Raw genomic sequence first — 20,611 nt, 5'->3', positions numbered from 1 at the left:
GGCTGCTGCTCTGTGTCTGTATTCTGTATTAATGAGAGGACTGCTGTGTGTGTGACTGTCTGGGCCAGATGCTGCTGTTGTTTTTCCACATTGTTACTTTTATTTCTTTGCTATTCTGCGCACAGACACGCGCGCTCACATTGCTGTCTTTTCCCTCTCTGGGCTCCGACACTGTGCTGTTAGATGACTGACCTGATTGCAGGATGTTTCTGTGTGCGGGCCTGTCTGCTTGGAAATCTGTGCTCTGCAGTTCTATCAGCCCTCTATCATTTCAGCCCAGACAACAGAGTCAACAGTCGTGCAGGCTTTGATACAGAGGCGTCATTGTGCATCCCGCATATCGCGCCTAACAGCGTTCGTTTTAGTATAAACTTTGAACAGTTTGCACAGCTAATGGTGCGTGTCCTCTATACCATTCAATGTTTGCGCCAGGTTATTCCCATTAAAGTGCGATGATTAACTATTGACTGTACCAATCAATGTCTGGAATCACAGATTATGCAGTTTCTTTCCCCTTTGCTCCAGGTCCATGGGCAGGCCGGAACAGCAGCATAGACTCAGGCAGCATCGAGGTTGGGAGGCGGGTGACCCAAGAAGTCCCTCCGGGAGTGTTTTGGAGGTCCCTGCTCCACCTCAGCCAACCACAGTTCCTGAAGTTCAACATCTCCCTCGGCAAAGATGCACTTTTCGGGGTGTACATCCGCAAGGGCTTGCCTCCTTCGCATGCGCAGGTAAAATCTGTACAAGGACCATCAGCATCTTTGAGATAATGGGGTACTCACAAATTATTATTTCATTCATTATGAAAGCTTCATAATGAAAGAATAATCTTCATATTCATCTGAGTGGAGAATGTATTTAAAAAAAAGAAAGAAAGAAAGAAACGGGCTTGTTTCTTGGGACATCTTAAAATTCATTTGTGATTCATTGTAATAGTTGTTTGAAAAAACTAATTTAGACTAAGATTTACACTTAATTAAATTTCACAGTAATGTAACTTTTACTGCCTCTTATTAATTAGAAGCTACTCCATTAACAATGGATTCGATTTGTAGGAAGGGATAATTGCATCCAGATAGCTGTTTCACTGCCTGACCTGACTTCAGCTGGTGAAACTGCACAGTCGGGGCAACTGTAAAAACACTCCCCTGCAATGCACACAGACACCCAAAGAAAACCCTGCGAGGAACTTTGTGTTCCCTTCCTCATGCTTCACTGTCATTTGCCAGCTATCTTATTTACCAAATTCCTCAAGCATGTAAAACCATGGCTCATTTTCTGAAGCCTGAAAAAGTGAACTTGCTCTCACACGTTTTCCTCTGCAGTACGACTATATGGAGCGCCTCGATGGGAAGGAGAAGTGGAGCGTGGTGGAGTCTCCACGGGAGAGGAGGAGCATCCAAACCGTGGTCCTCAATGAGGCGGTGTTTGTCCAGTACCTGGACGCCGGTGCCTGGCACCTGGCCTTCTACAACGACGGTCGGGAGCGAGAGACGGTTTCCTTCAGCACGAATGTCATGGGTGAGACAGAGTCGGCATCTGTCGTTGTGGGCGGATAGGTGGCAGCGCGGCAGGGAAAAGCAGAACGGCAGTGAGAATGAGATTAGGCACCGGAATTTAGGAGCTGGTTAGAGAGAGGCACGCAGAAACTTTCTCTACCACTGGCGGCAGAGCAACGCTGCTATTTTAGTCAAATAGATTCCCCATCAGTTACTCGGTGACTTTACACATTCACAATGTGCAAAAATGCTCCCCGGCAGCATGTGAACAATGTTGCCAATGCAACACAACCATAGTAACATTGTCAAGTAGGAAAGACTGCTCAGTGAGTTAAAAATGTATGTTTGCCAAAACATAGTTGGGCACGCTAATATGTCCAACAGTGTGGCAAAAAAACAAAAAAACCCACACACTTACATTAAACAACCTTCATCTTTGAGGTGGATGAGGACCACAGTGTCACACAGCCCTATAAACAGAATGATCTTAGGATCGTAACCAGATAATTTCGGTTGCATGCGAGCCAAAGGAGAACAAATGGACAAAAGGCGGGGTTGGATGGAAAGAGTCAAGCGGAGTGAAAGAATCCTTCACTGTCAATAACAGAGGGGTAGAGCTTTCAGCAGTTGGAATAGTGGCGAGATGGAGAGGCGGAGGCGGCAGGGGCAGAATGAGAGTGGAGTAGTTAGAGGGGGAGTTGGAAGAAAGGCCTAATGGTAGGGGCAAAGCCAGAATGGGATGAAGTGGAGTGAAGGACGGGAGGAGGAGGAGCTGAAGAGGAGAATGAAAGAGAGGGTGGCATTAGGGTAAAGAGGGAGGCGAGGGGCTTTAGTTTTTTTTTTTATTTTGGGGGGGGGGGTGCATGGAGTAGGGGAAGTGTTAGGAGAAGCAGTGAGGCTTGGCTGTGTCATTCTTTGTGTAAGAAGAGTGGAAGTTGGAAGAAGCATATAGAACAGAGAGGATGAAAGTCCAAGTGTCCTCCTTGTGATTATGATTAGCACCGACCCCGTTCCTTCCCACCAAACTGTTTCTCATTTCTGGTGAGTAGGTTAGAAGGCAGATGGAGCAGCTCACAGAGTCCAGCTAAAATCTGGCCTAGCTGCACCAAACATCCGCAGCTTGATGAAATATTAGTGACCTCGGTGGGGCCGGACATGAGTGAGGAGTGAGAAAGCGAGCCGTGGATAGAAAAGGGTCGAAGAGGAAGGAGAAGGAGAGTGGAGAGGGATACTCTTATTTTCTGTGAGCGGAGCATTGGTGGATCCCATCTCGTCGAAATGGCTGATTCATAATACATTCCTGCCACATTATGAAAAATGCAGACAAAAAAGAAACGCATGGAATCTTGGAGGAGGGCGTTTGATGTGCGACTGTGAGACTCGGCAGCGCCTCGACTCAATTTGTAGTATCTTAAAGAATGAATTGTGCCAATGGTTTAATGGAAGGCTTTGATGCTTGCCGTCAAACTGTCTCACCCCTCGCCTCTCCCTCTCTCTCTCTCTCTCTCTGTGTCTCACTTCATCTTCTTCACAGATTCAGTGCAAGAGTGCCCGCGCAATTGCCATGGCAACGGAGAGTGTAATTCTGGTGTGTGCCACTGCTTCCCAGGATTCCATGGCATGGACTGCTCCAAAGGTATTAGCTGTTTACGAATGCGTTTCTTCCGTCGGAGCAAGGATGAAAAGGAAAGAAAAATCTGTCATTTCCGCTGTCTAATTAGATGAGCAGACACATTTCAGCTGTGTGCAAAAATAAAAAATAAAAAAAAGGAGAAGAGGATTAAGAGTAGCAAGATGGTGCATGGCCTTAGGTGGAGCTGAGACAAGATGACTGATGATGAATGGCAGCTCCCCTAGCTAACGACTCCCTGGCTCTGTGCTCACCTGGGGTAGACAGCTTTGATGAATAGTTTAGTTACCTCTGCCTGTAATTACTCTTCATGTCATTGGCGCTCTCCAGCCCCTTAACCACTCTATTCAACCCTCCTGCACGGTGGGATGCGGATCTGCGTGGGTGGGCGACGTGCACTTTTCGCCGCTTTGGCGATCTTTTAAAAAGCTTGCTAATTGTTTTTTTCTTTGTTTGTTTGTTTAGTTTGTTCCTATGCGCAGGGTTTAATCTCTCCGTTTCTCTGTTCCTACAGCAGCGTGCCCGGTGCTGTGCAGCGGCAACGGCCAGTACGACAAGGGCTCCTGTGTGTGTTACAGCGGCTGGAAAGGACCCGAATGCGACGTCCCTGTCACACAGTGCATAGACCCTCTTTGCAGCGGCCACGGCACCTGCACTGATGGAAACTGCGTGTGCTCCGTCGGTTACAAAGGGCCAAACTGTGCAGAGGGTGAGCGCAGGAGGTGTAATGGTGCATGATTGTTTTTTTTTCTTTAAAACTGTTCTGCGTGATTGCTTTGAAAGTAAGGTGAAGCACAACAAACTTCACAGATTTACCCCTTCTAACACCAGTGAAGACAGCTTATCACGGCATAATCTTACGCTGACTGAGCGTCCGTTCCCTCCATTTATACAGATGAAGTATGATGGTGCAGCCAAACATATCACAGATTTTATTAAGGGCTGAAATCGCTTCTATTGATCTTTGTTAAGAAGGATCAGCACGCCGCGATCGTAGTCATCAGAAAGCAAGAGAGAAAAATAAAGGGATAAAAAGATGCTGAGGAGGGAGCTGGAGTCAGGGTGGTGAGAGGTGAATATGTATGAAGAAAGAGAGAATAGGTTGAGAAGAAGGAAAAGAGAAAGCAGCACGCCAGGGGTGAAGAAGAAGATCGGCAGAGAGGGAGATGCAAAGGGAAGAATAGAGATGAGTGACAGAAGGAGTCAAAACACGGGGCCTGAGAACAAGGTCAGCATTTTCTCTCCTCTGCGCTTCATTTTTCTCCCCACCCCCACCGATCCCCGATCTCCCTCTCATCCAATTTTTCCCCTTCTACTCCAGCCTCAAATCTGATATTCATCACAGCAGAGTCCCTCAAACAATTTACCTGAAGTGCCAGCGACATGAAAATCGATAACTGTGATCCGCCATTTCTGCCAGGCAAACAGAAATGGAGGGTCGAGGTTGTGTGCACGGGGGCCGCTTTTATTAATACTGCATGTGCGCTGGGGTCAATCATGCCCGAGGTGGTGGAAAAAGAGGGAGGAGGTGGAGGTGGGGAGAGCGGTGTCACAAAGAAGAGGACAAGATGAGAGAGAGAGAGAGAAGGAGAGAGGAAAATGCGAGTGACCGGGACAGAGCAATGCGAGGAGGCCTGAGAAGGGGCGGGCGAGCGAGTGGGTGGGTGGGTTGGGTGTGCGCATTGCCGGGAGGAGGTAATTTGTCAAATTGGTTTTCACTCACTGCTTGGACTCAGAGCTGCCTGTCAACCTGGCAGACTGACAGTGTCAGATTCTCCCCATGTATTGGCACGATACTCGCATACACACAAATACAGCCACACACACTTCCACATCCACACGGGCGAAAAGCTCACACCAAATGATGTGTCAGCGAAGCACACTGCTCTTTCAGAGTGGAACGCATTTGCTGCTGTGCCCCAATTATAGATTTAGCTATTCATTATTGTGTGCTTTAATTGCTTTAGTAATACGTCTGGTAACATTTTACTTTATTTCATTATCTTTTTATAAACACAAAGAGTGAAATGATGTCCTCTGCCACATCTGTTTTTTTAAAAAACAACTATTAATTTGTTTTTGTCATCAGCTCTGTAATGACATTTTTTAGTTTGTGTTTGTTAATTTCTTTTTTCCTGCTTTTTTTTCTTTTAAATTGGTGTATTGCTGGCTTAATCCAGTGGACTGCATGGATCCAACATGTTCCAACAATGGCATCTGTGTGAACGGGGAGTGCCACTGTAAGCCAGGCTGGGGAGGACTCCACTGCGAACTGCCCAGGGCCCAGTGCCCAGATCAGTGCCATGGCCACGGTGCCTTCATACCAGACACTGGGCTGTGCAGCTGTGACCCCAACTGGATGGGACCCGACTGCTCCATGGGTGAGTGTGATTGTAAAGCTGGTTCAGCTGCGAGAGTAAGATACATCGGGTAAAAATGGGGGTTGTGGGTTTGAAAGTTGGAGAGAAATAACTGCTGATTACCCTTTGTCCAAACATATTTCGCGGTCCCAGTATGGCTAATTAGTTTGCCATTTTATTTCATACTGTTCCGGTTTTCGAGCTACACTTGGACCAAATCTACCAAATTGTAAAAAAAAAATTTACAACATGCTCAGAAACAGGGTACAACAACTGTTGTAGTATCGAAGCCAAATTGGAACATGCAGGAATAAAAATGTGGCAAGTTTGTACTATCAAGACTATATAAAATCATCTCTCTCAGTAGACTGTCAGTGACAGTATGGTAATGACAGATTTTTATGGTTATCAGGGTAGTGCTTAAAATCCAAATTTGGGAAAGGCAGAACACTTTTATTTATATAGCAAACTACAGTACTCTGGGTTTTACATAAAAGGAACATGAATAAAATGACTCTGTCCCTGTGTTCTGACACATATATACTGTTAAAAAGGTGAATATTCATATTAAACATGGCTGGGCTTTCAGTGCATGTATAAGTTGCATCTACAAACCAAAAGCTTGGGCTTCAAACTGCTCGAAACTCTTTAAATATCCAAATACGGTCATGTCGGATACACTGCTCTGGCATTTGAGTGCAGAAGCCCCGCCCACCTGCTGATTATAGAGCTGTTTATAGGGTCAGCCAATAAGAAAAAACTAGCACTGGAAATTTATAATGTTTAAACAAGGTAGCTGTAACACATCTCAGTTCAGGCCAAAGTAAAACTTTCTTTAATCTTGTAGACTCGAAAGACTGTATGACCCAAGAGGTATGATTAGGCTGCATTCAGTGAGCTACTCAGAAATGAGGTAGGAATCCTAACTTTGTTAAGCTTTCGTGATTACTATCAGAATTTTTTTAATTGGCTATGTATTGCTCTGGGAGCCAATTCTGTGATTCTAGTACCGGGGAGATAATGGCATGCTAGTTCCAAGGCTTTCATAAGAATGTATTGGAGGTGTTCTTGCACTGCGGATAGTAACACATACAGTTTACCAAGATGGGCTAGGAGGTTTCACAGTTCTTTATCTCAATAAAATGAAGCCGTTAAGCTTCCACTTTAGAAAGTAAGACAGCCACCTCCGTCATGCCAGCCTGGGAACGCTTCCTCAGGAGCACCGCGAGAGCTCCAGCATTTGTTATGAGAGAAGCAATGCTTAACTTTAATAAAGACAACATTGTTTCACACTGCAGGATCCCTCAGCAAGTGTGTATCAAAACGTCTGTACATACCACGTTCCCTGCACACCAGGGGGTCCTGAGCACACAAGCGGGATTGTCACATTTCGCCACATGCACTGTCGCCGACTGCAACATCTGAGCCTCTCAGACAGTGACTGTAATAGAGGCTCAGGAAATAAACCCTGTTGTCGCACTACTATAACTACTGATTTTAATTAAAAATACATGACAGAGAGTTGCGTTTTCATGTAATGTGGATTTGATTGTTTTGAAGCTCAAGGTTCTCTCTTTTTGCACTTGCCAATGTGATTTGAAATCAAACACAGACACATTTATGTTTTCTAGCTTTAAAAATTGACTAAAAGGATTGAAAATGACGTTTTTGCAGATGTTTTTTTTCAGATACCACCATAGTTTAAAGGCATTTCAAGTTAGGAACTGGTACTTTGTAACATTTGCTATTATGTTATTCATGAAAAAGCACATACATGCATCTGAACAGAAGGCATGTTCACTGGCCAGTAGTGTCCATTATGAATACATACCGTCATGTGTTCCTGTGAAAAACTAAGTGCACCCTTACTGCTTCCATTGGAGTAAAGAGGGTAAGTAGCAGCCTGGAGCTGCTAATCAAATGCACCTGATTAATTGATCATCGGCAAGTGTAAGCACGTCTATAAAAGCACACGTTTTTGCAGTTTCCTGCACTGGAGAATTCAGATCTTCCCAGGAGTAAGTCTCTCAGCAAAATTACCTCAAGGTCACATCGTGATGCTCAGAGGAATTCCAAAAAAACTAAGAGCTACATCTCAGACTCTGCAGACCTCAGTTAACATGTTAAATGTTAAAGTTTGTGAGAGTACAAATAGAAAAAGACTTAACAAGACTGAACACTGTGATTGGCCTATTTAGAAAGATTGCCAGGAGAAAGCCTTTTCTCTCTAAAAAGGATACGGCAACACAGCTTAGGTTTCAAAAGCTGCATCTGAACAAACCACAAGACTTCTTGTGTCTTTTCCATTGAAGAATGTCCTTTGATACATGAGACTGATGTGAAGATGTTTGGCAAATCCAAAAACCAACTGCCAAGCATGGTGAGTGAGGGGTTATGACTTTAGGTTGTTTTGCAAAACAAGCCTGTCATCACCACTGAAAGGACAAGGACCTGGTCACCTTGTAGTCACTGAGTTGCCCATGAATGTCTCTGTATATCAAAGTATTTTAGAGTCAAATTTCCAACAGCTGAAGTTTGACCCAAACTGGGTCATGCAACAGGTCAGTGATCCAAACTCACCAGTAAATCTACAGCAGAATGGCTGAAAAAGCAAAGAATCAGGATGCTTCAGTGGCCCAGTCAAAGTCCAGACGTCAAGTTGACTGAAAAGCTGTGGGGAGACCTTAAGAGAGTTTAAATTAATGCCTGCAAACCTCAATGAACTGAAGCAAAGCTGCAAAAAATTCCTCCACAACAATGTGAGCGGCTGAGTCATACAAAACACAATTACTTCAAGTCATCATTGGTTAAAAGTTTTTGAATCAAGAGCTGTATTTAGTTTTTCACATGACTGTATATGAAATGTTAGAATACTAAAAATAATAAATACAGGAAACACTGAGTTTTGAGTCTAGCACCGTTTGTTTGTGATCCAAATCTTTTCTCCTTCAGAGGTCTGCTCAGTGGACTGTGGAACCCATGGAGTGTGCATGGGCGGAGCCTGTCGCTGTGAGGAAGGCTGGACCGGTGCAGGCTGTGACCAGCGTGTGTGCAACCCTCTCTGCATCAAACATGGAACCTGCAAGGACGGGAAGTGCCAGTGTCACCAGGGCTGGAACGGAGAGCACTGCACCATCGGTGAGTGTTTTCCCGTGAGCGTGTGTCTGGAGCTGTGTGTTTGACGTGCGTGCCTGTGTGTCAACACGTGGGTGTGCACAGAAACACCAGCACCCAGTCAGGCTAAACTGGCAGCTCCTTTATACTTTCTTAAAGGAATTTGGAAATCAGAAGTGGAAGCAGGAGGAAGGCCATGGGGAATTGAAGAAGGGGCTGACGTAGAAGGTGGGCGAGCAGAGAGAAGAGGTGCAAACTTCTTAGAAGTGGGGGTGGGAGATTACACAAGAGCAGGATTTAGCTGTTTTATGCTGCCTCTCAACTGCAGACCCCAGGAGTTTTAGTTTTTATGGCCTTTGAAACACCAAAGTTATGTGATGAAAGGCACAAAAAAAATCCCCACATCACCTCACTGCAATCAAAAAATAACTCTCACTTTGTTTATGGTGTGTGCATGCACACAGTTGCGCTAGAGTGTGAGTGAGCGTTTTTGTCAGTCAATCACTGTCTCATATTGACATCACTGTCACTTTGGATGGATGAGTGCCAGATTCCTTTGATTCACCGTCAGTGCTTTGAGACACAAAGTCTCATTTCCTTGTCACCAAAAGCACTGTGATTGCAATCTGATACACACACACCAAACAAAACACCAAAATATAGATATATAAATATACATATACACACCTACACACACATAGGCACATACATATGCACAGGGGAATAACAGTTTATGATCTCCCGATTTCCCCCATCAGAAAGTAGGGCAGCTTTGACTGCACCATCAGCCCAAGATGAAAGAGTTATCAGGCCTCAGCTTGGCGCAAAGCACACTTCACTAGCACCAGACACTCTCAGCGTTAGCTTATCTCAGCTTGCCTGTTATTCATTTCAGCTCTGCATGATGTTGCTTGCATTTCTTTCAGAAAAAAAATACTCTCCCCATCTCTTACCTTTTGCACATTTTCTCCCACTGCAGACCATGGGAGCATGGTTGACAAAGCAGGTACCGTATCTGACTCTGGTGTTTTGTTTCTTAGCCTGTGGTGGTAGAAGCTAGCTGCTGCATTTGTGGGTTCTTGGCCTGGCTTGGCTCTGTAGACTCTGTGGTGCTATCTGTTCGTAGATTAGGGCTCCAGCCTCAATGATGACTCCCTACATGTAGTGCACTCCCATTACAGCAGTGGACTACAGCAGGGGTTAGCTGTCATTGAGCCTTGATGTGTTGTGGGGTACCGTAGAGCCTAGTGTGGTATCAGCAGTGTCGAGGGGCTGTGCTGTGAAAAGTGTGATCGTGCATGCGTGTGAGCGTGTTCTCCTTAATATTTCCAACGTGGAGCCTGGAAACACAAAGAAAACACTCAGGTATTCCACTCATGTGTTGTGTCAACACAATATGCTTCACACGAGGAGAAAATAATGAAAGTTGTAAAAAAGTTTGGAGGTAATTGGTGTATTTCATAACCCAATGATGCAGGTCCTCAATGTGGTGTCAAATACATACAGAACTGTTAAGTGTGTGTGTGTGTGTGTTTACATTTGGGTTTGTGTGGCAAGTGTCGTGGCCATGGTAGAGTGGCTGCTAAATTTATTTTGTGCACGTGTGTGTGCTTGATTATGCTTGTGTGACTGAAAGGGCCTACAGTATTAATTTAAGAATTTCTAATTTTCAACATCCCCGCCAAAACCAAACCAAACAAAACCAAAAAAATATGCCGTTTAGTCAGATCACTCAATAATAAACAGAATAACAGCTGAGGTTAACACACAGAGGCGAGTTCGGGTCTGAGGTGAGTTGTCTCACACGCACAACAAGAATGCTTAATAGATAGCCCCGCAGCTGAACCTCTGCCGGGTTGCACGGAGCGGCACAGATTGCCTGACAGTACAGGTCCCTGGAGCGCCGTTGAGAGTGTCCTCTCACCCTCTACGCTTAATGGAATAGCTCTCATTGTTTTATGAAGAGCCAACCCAGAGAAAAGGTAAATTGCAGGGTTAAAAAGGGAGCAAGAGGCAGCGCGTAAAAAAAAGAAAAAGGAAGAGACGGAGCCAAAGGGAAACAGAGAGGCAGGTCAAAGAACAATTTGGGATAAAGCAATCAATGTAATTTCAAAGGTAGCTTGTTAAGAATAGGAGAAGCAGCTAAGTGGGGTATATTTGAGAAAGTACAGCGTTATCTGGTCCATCTATGAGCTCTGATCGCGGATTTATGGCTGTGACCTTTATTTCGTGACCTTTAAAGGAGGCAGAGCTGGGTACAAGGGGAATGGAGAGAAAGGTGGAACTTTTCAGTACAATGTCTCGACTTACTTTCTTTTATACACTTTGTTCTCATTCTATCTGTCTCTATCTCCGCCTGCCTCCCTCTCACTTCATCCTTGGAGTCCTACACGATATCTTTCGAGTCATATGCCCCACCATCCACACCCACACCCACAGACACTGCACACCAATATAACGTGTGTGTATGTGTGTGTGTGTGTGTGTGTGTGTGTGCTCACCCATAACCCAAGGCAATTTCTTCTCCTTTTTAGGAGGATTTCATCAGAGTCCAACCACATTACTGGGGAGGGTGGACTTAATAGTTTCTGAAATCCCACTTTATTCTAGTTAGTATGAGGGGGTATCGACTGGGTCCTGGCATTAAAGAGAGAGGAGCCTCGTGCCGGCCTGCCCAGGCAAGCCAATCAATGCCCGCTATGGATTGTCCTGTCCGGGTGCTTCATAAGTATTTGGCTGCTTTTAAATGGCAACTCCATTTAACAGGCAATCACTGCTAACTGCCTTTGTTCCCTGAGCTCAATACTTGGGGACAATCTATTCCAGGCTGACTGTTAATACAGCATCATGAGCAGTCCCCTGATGCAGAAAATGGTCATAATTAAAGATAAAACCTTTGATTTGAGTCTTCTTGTTGAACTGAGTAACGTTGTTAAGCTCGCCCGGCTCCCCACCTCTTCCGTCACAAACAAGATGGTGCGCTGTCTTTCTTTAAAAGTCCTTTGTTGACTTTCCCTCCTCATCGTCTGTTGGTTGAGACATATGATAAAATGCCAATCGGGGTGAAATGCCTGTTAATTTAGCCGCTGCCACGGTTTAGATTGCACTATTTGTATTCATAATGCATGGCTTTATTGATGCAGCGATTTGTTAGAGGGCAAAATCCTACAGTGCAACTTGAGTGAAAATATGTTCATTAATCTACTGAGCAGGACTCAGTGAAAAGCATTTCATATTCATAATCTCTTACTGGGTTATTTTGTCCTTCCTCACTCTGTCGGCACAATACTACCGAGTGAGAAATGTCAGGTCATATCTCCAGGGTGTGTCGTGCTGGGCGTGTGCGTGCGTTTGCGAGCGAGAGCCTTTTCGTGCATGCACGTATTGTTTTATCAGTCAACCCTTTTCTTTGCCTTCGTCTCCCGTGGGTAGACTTAAGAGTGTCGCATCCCGCTCCCTCATTTGTTTAAGAGGAAATCACTGTGACAAGTTTGTTTGGGGCTCTTTGTGCTGCTGGAGAAAACATTGTCATTGTGTGTCATCATGCCGTTTTTTCCCCACCCCTCCCCTCCTTGATAGATTATAACGTGGCAAACAGACAGTCTTGCGTTAGAGTTAGAGAGGTGCGATTTAGAAAGATACGGGAAAGTTGTAAGTCAAGCCAGGAGTTAAAGGCTTTTTTTCCTTTAAATGACATTGATGGGGTACGTTGTCTCAGCTTGGGGGCAAATTATCAAATGGAATCTAGTGATTTTTAAAGAAAAGTTTTTATTTCGTGGCATTTAGGAGATATTTAATGGTCCCAATTTGGTGAAATTGTCTTAATATAGGAGTCAGTTAGAAGGAACAAATGAACATTTTGTGGAAAATTGATGTAATCTCAGGCCTATCTGTTCATCATGAACCACCAGCCATTTGGCTAAGATTAGCATCAAGCCAGGTAAAAGCTAGCTTCGCTGTCCAACGTGCAAAAATGTCTCACTCTGGTCCGCAGTTTGTCTTTGTCCTGTCTTCCTCCCCTCACCCCTAACCAGTCGCAGCAGATGACTGCCCCTCCCCGAACCTGGTTCTGCTGGAGGTTTCTTCCTGTTAAAAGGGAGTTTTTCCTTCCCACTGTCGCCAAGTGCTTGCTCATAGGGGTTCATCTGATTGTCGGGGTCGTCTTATCCTAGGGTACAACCTTTGCCGTACAATATAAAGCACCTTGAGATGATTGTTGTAATTTGGCACTATACGAAAAAATAAATAAATAAATGAATTGAATTCAAAACAACTTATTACAAGGGGTTATGCATGAGGCTTGTTTGTGCCCTATAGCGCTGTAACTTTCTGGATTTTCTCCGGGATTCTTGGCCAACACGCAGTCACAACACTCCAGGAAGTCTCTGCTGCCTGGCAAGAAATAATCCCACACATACCTTCCTGTAAAATGACAAAATGCAAGTTTTCGCACATCACTTTTAGCATATAACATGTTATTTTGTGCAGTTTTAGCAGAACTGATTGATGGATATTATAACATAAGTGCCAAGTTAGCTGTTTCCCTGCTTCCAGTCTTTATGTCAAGATAGCTGGCTGCAGTTTACAGCATCACATAGAGAAATATGGCATGTATAAAGCATACACATATATATATATATATATATATATAGCATATATAAATATGTATATGTGATATAAGCCTCCAAAAGTTACCAGATAATATTAAAGTGAGAAAATGGCACTTTCCTCTATAATTGCAAATTCCCTTATCCAGAGCACCTCAAAACGTCCGCTCTGCCTTGCCTTAAAGTCACTCCTGAGTTGAGGGTGCCCTTGCTATGCTAGTTACAGAACTTACTTGGCTCCAGGGTCGTAGATTCTGGTAAGGGTTTTTTGCATACGCTAAAGCGAAGGTTTATTAGTTCATAGACTGCCACCACACAGACACACGCATGCACGCACACACTCTGTCAAGCATAATCTCATTCTCTCATGAGAAAGCATTACTCTCAGGCCATCAGAATCCCATTACCTACACTGAATCATAAGTAAGAGAGAGAGAGAGTGAAACTGCACCCGAGAAAGAGAGAGAGATGATCGGGTTGGGCTCCATCCAGTAAGTGAATAAAGTGATCTATCCACCTCGGTCCACACACACATATACACACACTAGGAGCCATCCCTCAGGTGCAGAGACATAAAGATGGAAAGGTGTGCATGGAAACTGACCTCCTGATTGGAATTGATTCCTGAACAATCAGCACTGGCAGTATGCTACAATTATTTGGTTACCACACTGAGTGTGACTCATTGATCTATCATTACCATATGAGCATATGTGTGCGTGCGTGTGTTTGTGCGTGCGTGTGTGTGTTTTCATCTGTGCATCATTAATGATAAAACAAACATCACCCTGTTTCTCTCCCTTCCCCCCTCCCTCTCTCCTCTCCTGTCCTCTTCTCACAGACGGCTGTCCTAACTTGTGTAACGGTAACGGCCAGTGCACCATGGGCCAGCAGAGTTGGCATTGTGAATGTCAGACGGGGTGGAGGGGCCCTGGTTGCAGTGTTGCCATGGAGACCTCCTGTGCCGACAACAAGGACAACGAAGGAGGTGAGTTTGGGTGGGGGGGCGTACAGTGCTTTAAGAATTCAACAAGCAAAATCTGCTTCTTCAAAGAAATAAAGGATGATGGAGAAAATAATAAATAAAACAAAATATAAAATTAAGGTCTCCTGAGAAGAGCCCTGACTGTGGATGGCAAAATTAAACTTTCCTAAGTGAAAGAAACAGATTATTCAAAGCTTCTTCTTTTTTTTCGTGTCCCTTAGAGCATTTATCATTGCTCTTCTTCTATCAGATGGACTGACAGACTGCATGGACCCAGACTGCTGCATCCAGAGTCCCTGCCAGAACAGCCCCCTGTGCCGGGGCTCCCGGGACCCTCTGCTAGTCATCCAGCAGAGTCCGATGTCCCAGCCACGAGTCCGCTCCTTCTACGACCGCGTCAAGATGCTTGTGGGACGGGACAGCACCCACATCATCCCTTCGGAAAACCCGTTCAACTCCAGGTATGGCAGGAAATCCACATGAAAGCATATGATACATATAATTCAACCACTAGCAACTAAGGCCGAATGTGACACAAAAGAGCCGTTCAGAGAAACGTTACAGATCTAATATTTTAAAATATGAGCATAATATCAAGTCAACGGTGAATATCTATACATACAGTGTAGTGATACTGTTCTACGCCCCACAAACTAGCAATACAAGCCAATAATGAAAGTAGGAATGCAGGTTAAAAGCTTTGATCATTTACATTTACTTTGTCTTTCATTGGTGTTGCAGACACTGTAATATTGTGTGGTGACTATGCATGCCTGCAAGTTTGCATTTCAGCCGAATCTTAAAAGATTTGACATTTAAGTGAATAAATACGAGCCGTGGAAAATTTCCAATCTTTAGATTTCCAAAAACAAATATCAAATAGACTTTGAAATGGTTCGCACAGCTAGCCAAGACCTTAACAAATCCCACAGCCAATTGCTGGCAAGCCAAGATTCCCCATAGATTTAAAAGAGCTGTGAAGCGCTGTCCACTGTGCTGATTTTCCTCCGAATATATTTACACATGCTGACATCAGATGTTTCAAAGAAAATAACTTATCAAAGCGACGCTACCCTGAAATGTTTAAACGTTAATCTGCGTCTATTAGTTCTCGAGAATGCAATCTCTCGCCCGTACTTAACACTACGCGCACATGCCCATCTATATTGTCATGGTTTGTTTACGTGATTGACACGAGCTCATCTAGACGGTGGGGGTAGCTGATTGTTTCTAATTAATGAGTGGTGGAAGAGCAGGGCAATAATTGAATGGGCAAATTGGATGATTGAAAGATGGAGAGATTAATCAAATCAGATGATGGATGGTTTGGGAAGACTGGTTTGACAGGCTGACTTTCGCTCCCCTCACTTGTGTCTCCTCTGTCTTCTTCCAGCTTGGCATCTCTAATTCGGGGTCAGGTGTTGACTACAGATGGAACCCCTCTGGTGGGGGTGAACGTGTCTTTTGTCAACTATCCCCACTACGGATACACGCTGACACGGCAGGATGGAATGTATGTACAACAGCCACCCAGCACTCCTTGCTGAAATATGGAAACTACCTCACCACATAGGCTCTGTTATTAAATCAGATTTGATTAGATTAGGTTAGAAAACTGATCCCACGAGAAGGCAGTGCTGTTGGTGGAACAAATAATTAGATACATGAAAGAAAAGGAGATTTCAAATAGCAGAGGGGTAAATGTATGTAACAAGAACAACACAACTGAGGATTGTAACACTAGAATCTTCTCTGAAGTGAAACTGCTAAAAAGCAAAACACATGTACATTATAGTAAATGCAGAGGAAGAAAGGGAAAAACAAAGTGCATAACGCAATGTAGGGTTTAAATTCTTCCTTCTACTTGATTACCTCTTACTTCTTCCTCCTGTTAAACTTGATTTGATTTCGTGATTTCACATGTGATTTTCCTTTTCACTGCAGCGATCAAAGCAAGGTTGAATCAAAGCCTTAACAGCTTAAGCAATTTTGAATTTCTTAGTTTTTTTCCTTCTTTGATAGCCACTTTCCAAACACATTTAGTTAAGTCATCTTACATGTCTTTTTAGTTCCTCTGCAGGAACTCCAGCTGCTCGGCCGCTTTGATTTGACTTCTCTGTCCAATTTCCCCCCCAACAACTTCTATTGAATTTAAGTCTGGCTGACATCTCTAACATGTTATTTCAAAATTTGATTCACTGGTTCTTCAGCCTGACCTCCACGCATTAAAAATACATTTTTCTCCCCTCCCCTCGTGTCTTCTGTCATATTCTTTAAGCAATCGCCTTTTATCATTTGTTTCTTTGCAGCGTTTTCTTCGAGAAATATCCGAACTTCTTGTAATGTTTAATTGACCTTGAATTCCAGACGCGGTCTTCATTGAACACGTCTCCGTCTGGTCTTGTTTGGTCTTGCTGATTTTATGTTATTTTCTTCCAGTTGTTAGAGGCTCTCGCAGCTCCTCACGCAGCTCTGGCCGTTTCCCATAAGACATGTCAGTTGTGTGTGTATGCGTGCGTGTGTGTGACCTTTTCCTCTACTAATCATTAACCTACAGCTGCTACCCATAATTTGGTGACAAAGGGTAAAAGGATAACATCTAATAAAATCACTTCTGTTATGAGACGTGTGTTCTAACATCGCCTTATTCATATTTCAGAGCAGACCGATGGCTAGGTTGGCCTTCAACTTGTCACCTTGTTGTGCTCTGTGTACTGTTTTTTGGACCGTAATTAATAATGTCGGAATATTTATTTCAGGTGTTTTGTTGTTGTGGAGTAATTGCTGTGTTAAGCTCTGTTTAGGTCCAAGTAACTTGGCCTGTCCATCCACCACGGCACTCCCCATGTATACCTCATTCCCGTCCTCTTCTCGCAAACCTCTCCAGGTTTGACCTGATAGCTAATGGTGGTGCATCACTGACCCTTCGGTTCGAGCGCGCCCCCTTCCTGAGCCAGGAGCGCACCGTGTGGCTGCCCTGGAGCCAGTTTTATGCTATGGACACTCTGGTGCTTAAGACAGAAGAGAACACGATCCCAGGCTGTGACCTGAGCGGTTTCGTCAGGCCTGACCCACTTGTGATTGCATCCCCTCTCTCCTCCTTCTTCAGCTCCAAGCCAGGGGAGAAACCCATCATACCGGAGACACAGGTGCAGTACCACTGACCTCTGGCTGCCGGCTAATCTTCCTTCTGGTTCCCTCGCTCTCTTCCCACTCTCCTGTATGCTTATCTTTTTGTAGCTCTCTTTCTCCTTCCGCTTCCATAGTTCCCCCATTTTATTCCCTCTTTCCTATTCCTTTATTTCTCCCATTGTTTTTTTGCCATTTCTTGTCCTTCAGCCATCAGTGGAAGCGTGACCCCCATTACTCCCTCTTTCTCTAATCCTCCCTAATCCCTCTCTCCCGCCATCCTCTCTTTGTCTTCCAGGTGCTGCATGAGCAGATCGAGGTGCCTGGCACAAGTTTAAAGCTGTGCTACCTAAGCTCCAGGACCCAAGGTTATCGCTCCCTCCTCAAGGTCACCATGACTCCAGCCGTGGTGTCCATGGGCCTTCTGAAGGTTCACCTGATGGTCGCGGTGGAGGGCCACCTCTTCCAGAAGTGGTTCCACGCCTCGCCCAACTTGGCATATACCTACATCTGGGATAAGACAGATGCATACGGGCAAAGGGTCTACGGGCTTTCCGAAGCTGTCGGTAAGTGGAAGGGATGGATAGAGGAAAAGCTGTGCTGGCGGGCACAGATCATTTTTTTCTCCCAGCCTTGCACACCCTGAATACATTAGACACTTTACCACTAAGACAGCACTGGTTGTGACAGAGGGAGTGGGGCTAATTAGTGAGCCTGAAGGGGAGATAATACACCAGAAACCCAGCTTGGATCCACTTCGCAATATGGCCCCAGTGAAGGGCTCTTTTTTTTTTCATATGTCTATTTTTCATTGAAGCCGCGTTTGGTTCAGTCAGCCAGCCGTAACTGTGGTGAAGGGTTATTAGCCATCAGGAGGAGTTAGCAGTTAACTACTGGAGCAGCAAGCAGGAGTCCAGGGGAGCCTCAGTGCTATTACATTCTGCTGTCACAGTCGCTCACAGATGCTGTCAGCCAAACACTGCTGTCAGGCCACAGATGCAGTGGACATCTGGGGCTTCAGTGTGGAGGGGCACACTGTTTGGAAAATTGCATTCGCTGAAAGATCTTAAATGTCCCTTGAGTAGGAGCAATTTTCCAATTCCTGGAGAATATAAAGGACATACGTGGCTGATGATTAGGTTACGTTTTGCTAAGCATAGATACAGACACAGGTATACTGCATTACTGCTTGTAGTGAAGCCGAAAATGTGCTGGCAGCAGCACTCTCTTTGACTCAGGAGGGAGATGATGTGTTAACACACTTTTTTCCCTTTAACAAGCAGGAACACAACAGCACACCCATGAAAAAAACAGAAAACACGCACGTAACACAAACACTCTCTAAGTAGTCTTCAAAAATATACCTGATCGCAACTAATTTCCCTTAATTGTTCAATTTATTTACTCAAATTAACCGTGGCTCAGTCAGGACGCGTACACGATCGGGGCATTATTTTTCCGCAAGCAAAGTTTTTACCGTTGCAGTCAGCGTGGCCTCCAGGTTTAAAGGGCAATCTTTCCAATTAGCAAGCTTTTTAATTGATTTAACAGCACGCCAGAGTGTTAGTAAGGTGCGAGTGCAGGTTTTGGTACAGGTGCTAACTAGCTTCTCTGTGTTTCACACCTTAAATGAACTTGGGAGATTATACTTTGATGAAGTTTCACAGCCTCTCTTCCTCTGTTGTTTCTTAAATGATTCTTTGATGTTTTCTCATCCCTTTATTTTGCGCGTCCCCCTCCACCCAACCCCACCCCTCTCGTTTCTCTTGTCTCTACTCTTTCCTGCATGTAGTGTCAGTGGGCTATGAGTATGAGTCATGTGCCAGTCTCATCCTCTGGGAGAAGAGGACGGCCCTCCTGCAGGGCTACGAATTGGATCCCACCAATCTGGGCGGCTGGTCGCTCGACAAGCACCACATACTCAACACACGCAGTGGTACGTATACGCACACAGACACACACTTACACACTGATAGTTATGCAAAAGCCTTTTCTGTTTTTCCCCTGTTTTGCCTTCCAGTTTATATTTAGCCAGTTCCCTGTGTGTAGCAGGTTTACAGTACTCAATGTGCTATTGTCTTGGTGGTGATGGTGGAGGGGGGTTAGACCACACTGCGCTTCCTCTAGTTGAAGTTGCCAGACTTTACCTGTCAGTGAGGATTTTCACAGGAAGTGTTGTCTCACCTAGTTTGACTCCCTCATCCACTAAAAGTGTGCACCGACCAATCAGCGGCAGCTACTAAAACAGAGACAGGTGGTGTGGTTGGCAGGGACACCTTTGCCAAAACTGAGTTCGGGATCGCTTGAGTGGTATGCCATAGGCTGTATATAAAAGATGATATCACCCATTGGTTTGTGAACTCCAATTGTGAAGCCTTAATTTTAGCATTATGGCCATCGCCGTCTTGGCGCAGGATCAGCTAGTGCCAGTAAGCTCGGTTACCAAGGTGCAGTCCGTGTCGTTTCCTCGAATAGACAGAGATAAATGTGAAATAATACTAGAATTTCAGTCATTAAAACTGGAACCTCGGCTTCTTGGACATAAGCTGACATAATATTTGTCACCGCACACTCAGTCGTGAAGTCCAGTTCAGTGAGTTGAATTAGCTGATAGCTACCAATTAAAGGGAACTGTAGTTTTGTTTTGGGGGTTTTTGGCACTTTTATGTTGGCTTTGTTTTTCAACCCTAGAGGTTGCCGCTTGGTTTGAACGAGCTAATTAGCTCAGAATGCACAAGTTCAGCCGAGGCTAAAAGCTTCCAGGTATTAAATAAAAAAAAAACATTGAACAAGTTAAATTTTGCATTCTTGATGGCTCCAGCAACGAGTTAAAGGAAACCATTTCTACATCAGGGTGGATGTGATTGGGGGTAGCTGATTCCACGGTTACCTGTGGAATAATGAGCCCTTATCTGCTTTTGATTTATCTGTTTTTCTTTTGTTGTTCCCAGGCATCCTTCACAAAGGCAGCGGGGAAAACATCTTTGTGACAGAGCAGCCTCCGGTAATCACGAGCATCATGGGAAACGGCCGCAGACGCAGCATCTCGTGCCCCAGCTGTAACGGTCTCGCAGACGGCAACAAGCTGCTGGCTCCGGTTGCTTTGGCAATGGGCATCGATGGCAGCCTGTATGTCGGGGACCTCAATTTTGTACGCCGGGTGTACCCGTCTATGAACACAACCGGCATCCTGGAACTGAGGTAAACCTCCAGATCAACTGTGGGATTGTAAATTATGAATTAACAGAATAGTAATCAATAGGAAAGTAGTTTTGAATTTAGAGGTT

The 20,611-nt window shown here is 44.7% G+C and overlaps 1 protein-coding gene across 1 annotated transcript in view; it reads left to right on the top strand.

Annotated features, from left to right (window-relative positions):
* Positions 1 to 20,611, top strand: part of tenm2 (teneurin transmembrane protein 2) — a 112,046-nt gene that overhangs the window by 78,333 nt on the left and 13,102 nt on the right. The window contains exons 6-18 of the mRNA XM_039622778.1: positions 526 to 731; positions 1,326 to 1,521; positions 3,034 to 3,135; positions 3,644 to 3,838; positions 5,310 to 5,510; positions 8,442 to 8,627; positions 14,052 to 14,198; positions 14,446 to 14,656; positions 15,589 to 15,708; positions 17,083 to 17,344; positions 17,623 to 17,890; positions 19,117 to 19,260; positions 20,276 to 20,525. Coding sequence (XP_039478712.1) covers positions 526 to 731; positions 1,326 to 1,521; positions 3,034 to 3,135; positions 3,644 to 3,838; positions 5,310 to 5,510; positions 8,442 to 8,627; positions 14,052 to 14,198; positions 14,446 to 14,656; positions 15,589 to 15,708; positions 17,083 to 17,344; positions 17,623 to 17,890; positions 19,117 to 19,260; positions 20,276 to 20,525 — 2,488 coding nt within the window. The remainder of the gene's footprint in view (positions 1 to 525; positions 732 to 1,325; positions 1,522 to 3,033; positions 3,136 to 3,643; positions 3,839 to 5,309; positions 5,511 to 8,441; positions 8,628 to 14,051; positions 14,199 to 14,445; positions 14,657 to 15,588; positions 15,709 to 17,082; positions 17,345 to 17,622; positions 17,891 to 19,116; positions 19,261 to 20,275; positions 20,526 to 20,611) is intronic.

Source organism: Oreochromis aureus, linkage group 2 (assembly GCF_013358895.1).
Source record: "Oreochromis aureus strain Israel breed Guangdong linkage group 2, ZZ_aureus, whole genome shotgun sequence".
In the NCBI taxonomy this organism is placed as follows: Eukaryota; Metazoa; Chordata; class Actinopteri; order Cichliformes; family Cichlidae; genus Oreochromis; species Oreochromis aureus.
Note: the sequence above shows the minus strand (reverse complement) of the source record. Positions and strands in the feature narration are given on the sequence as shown.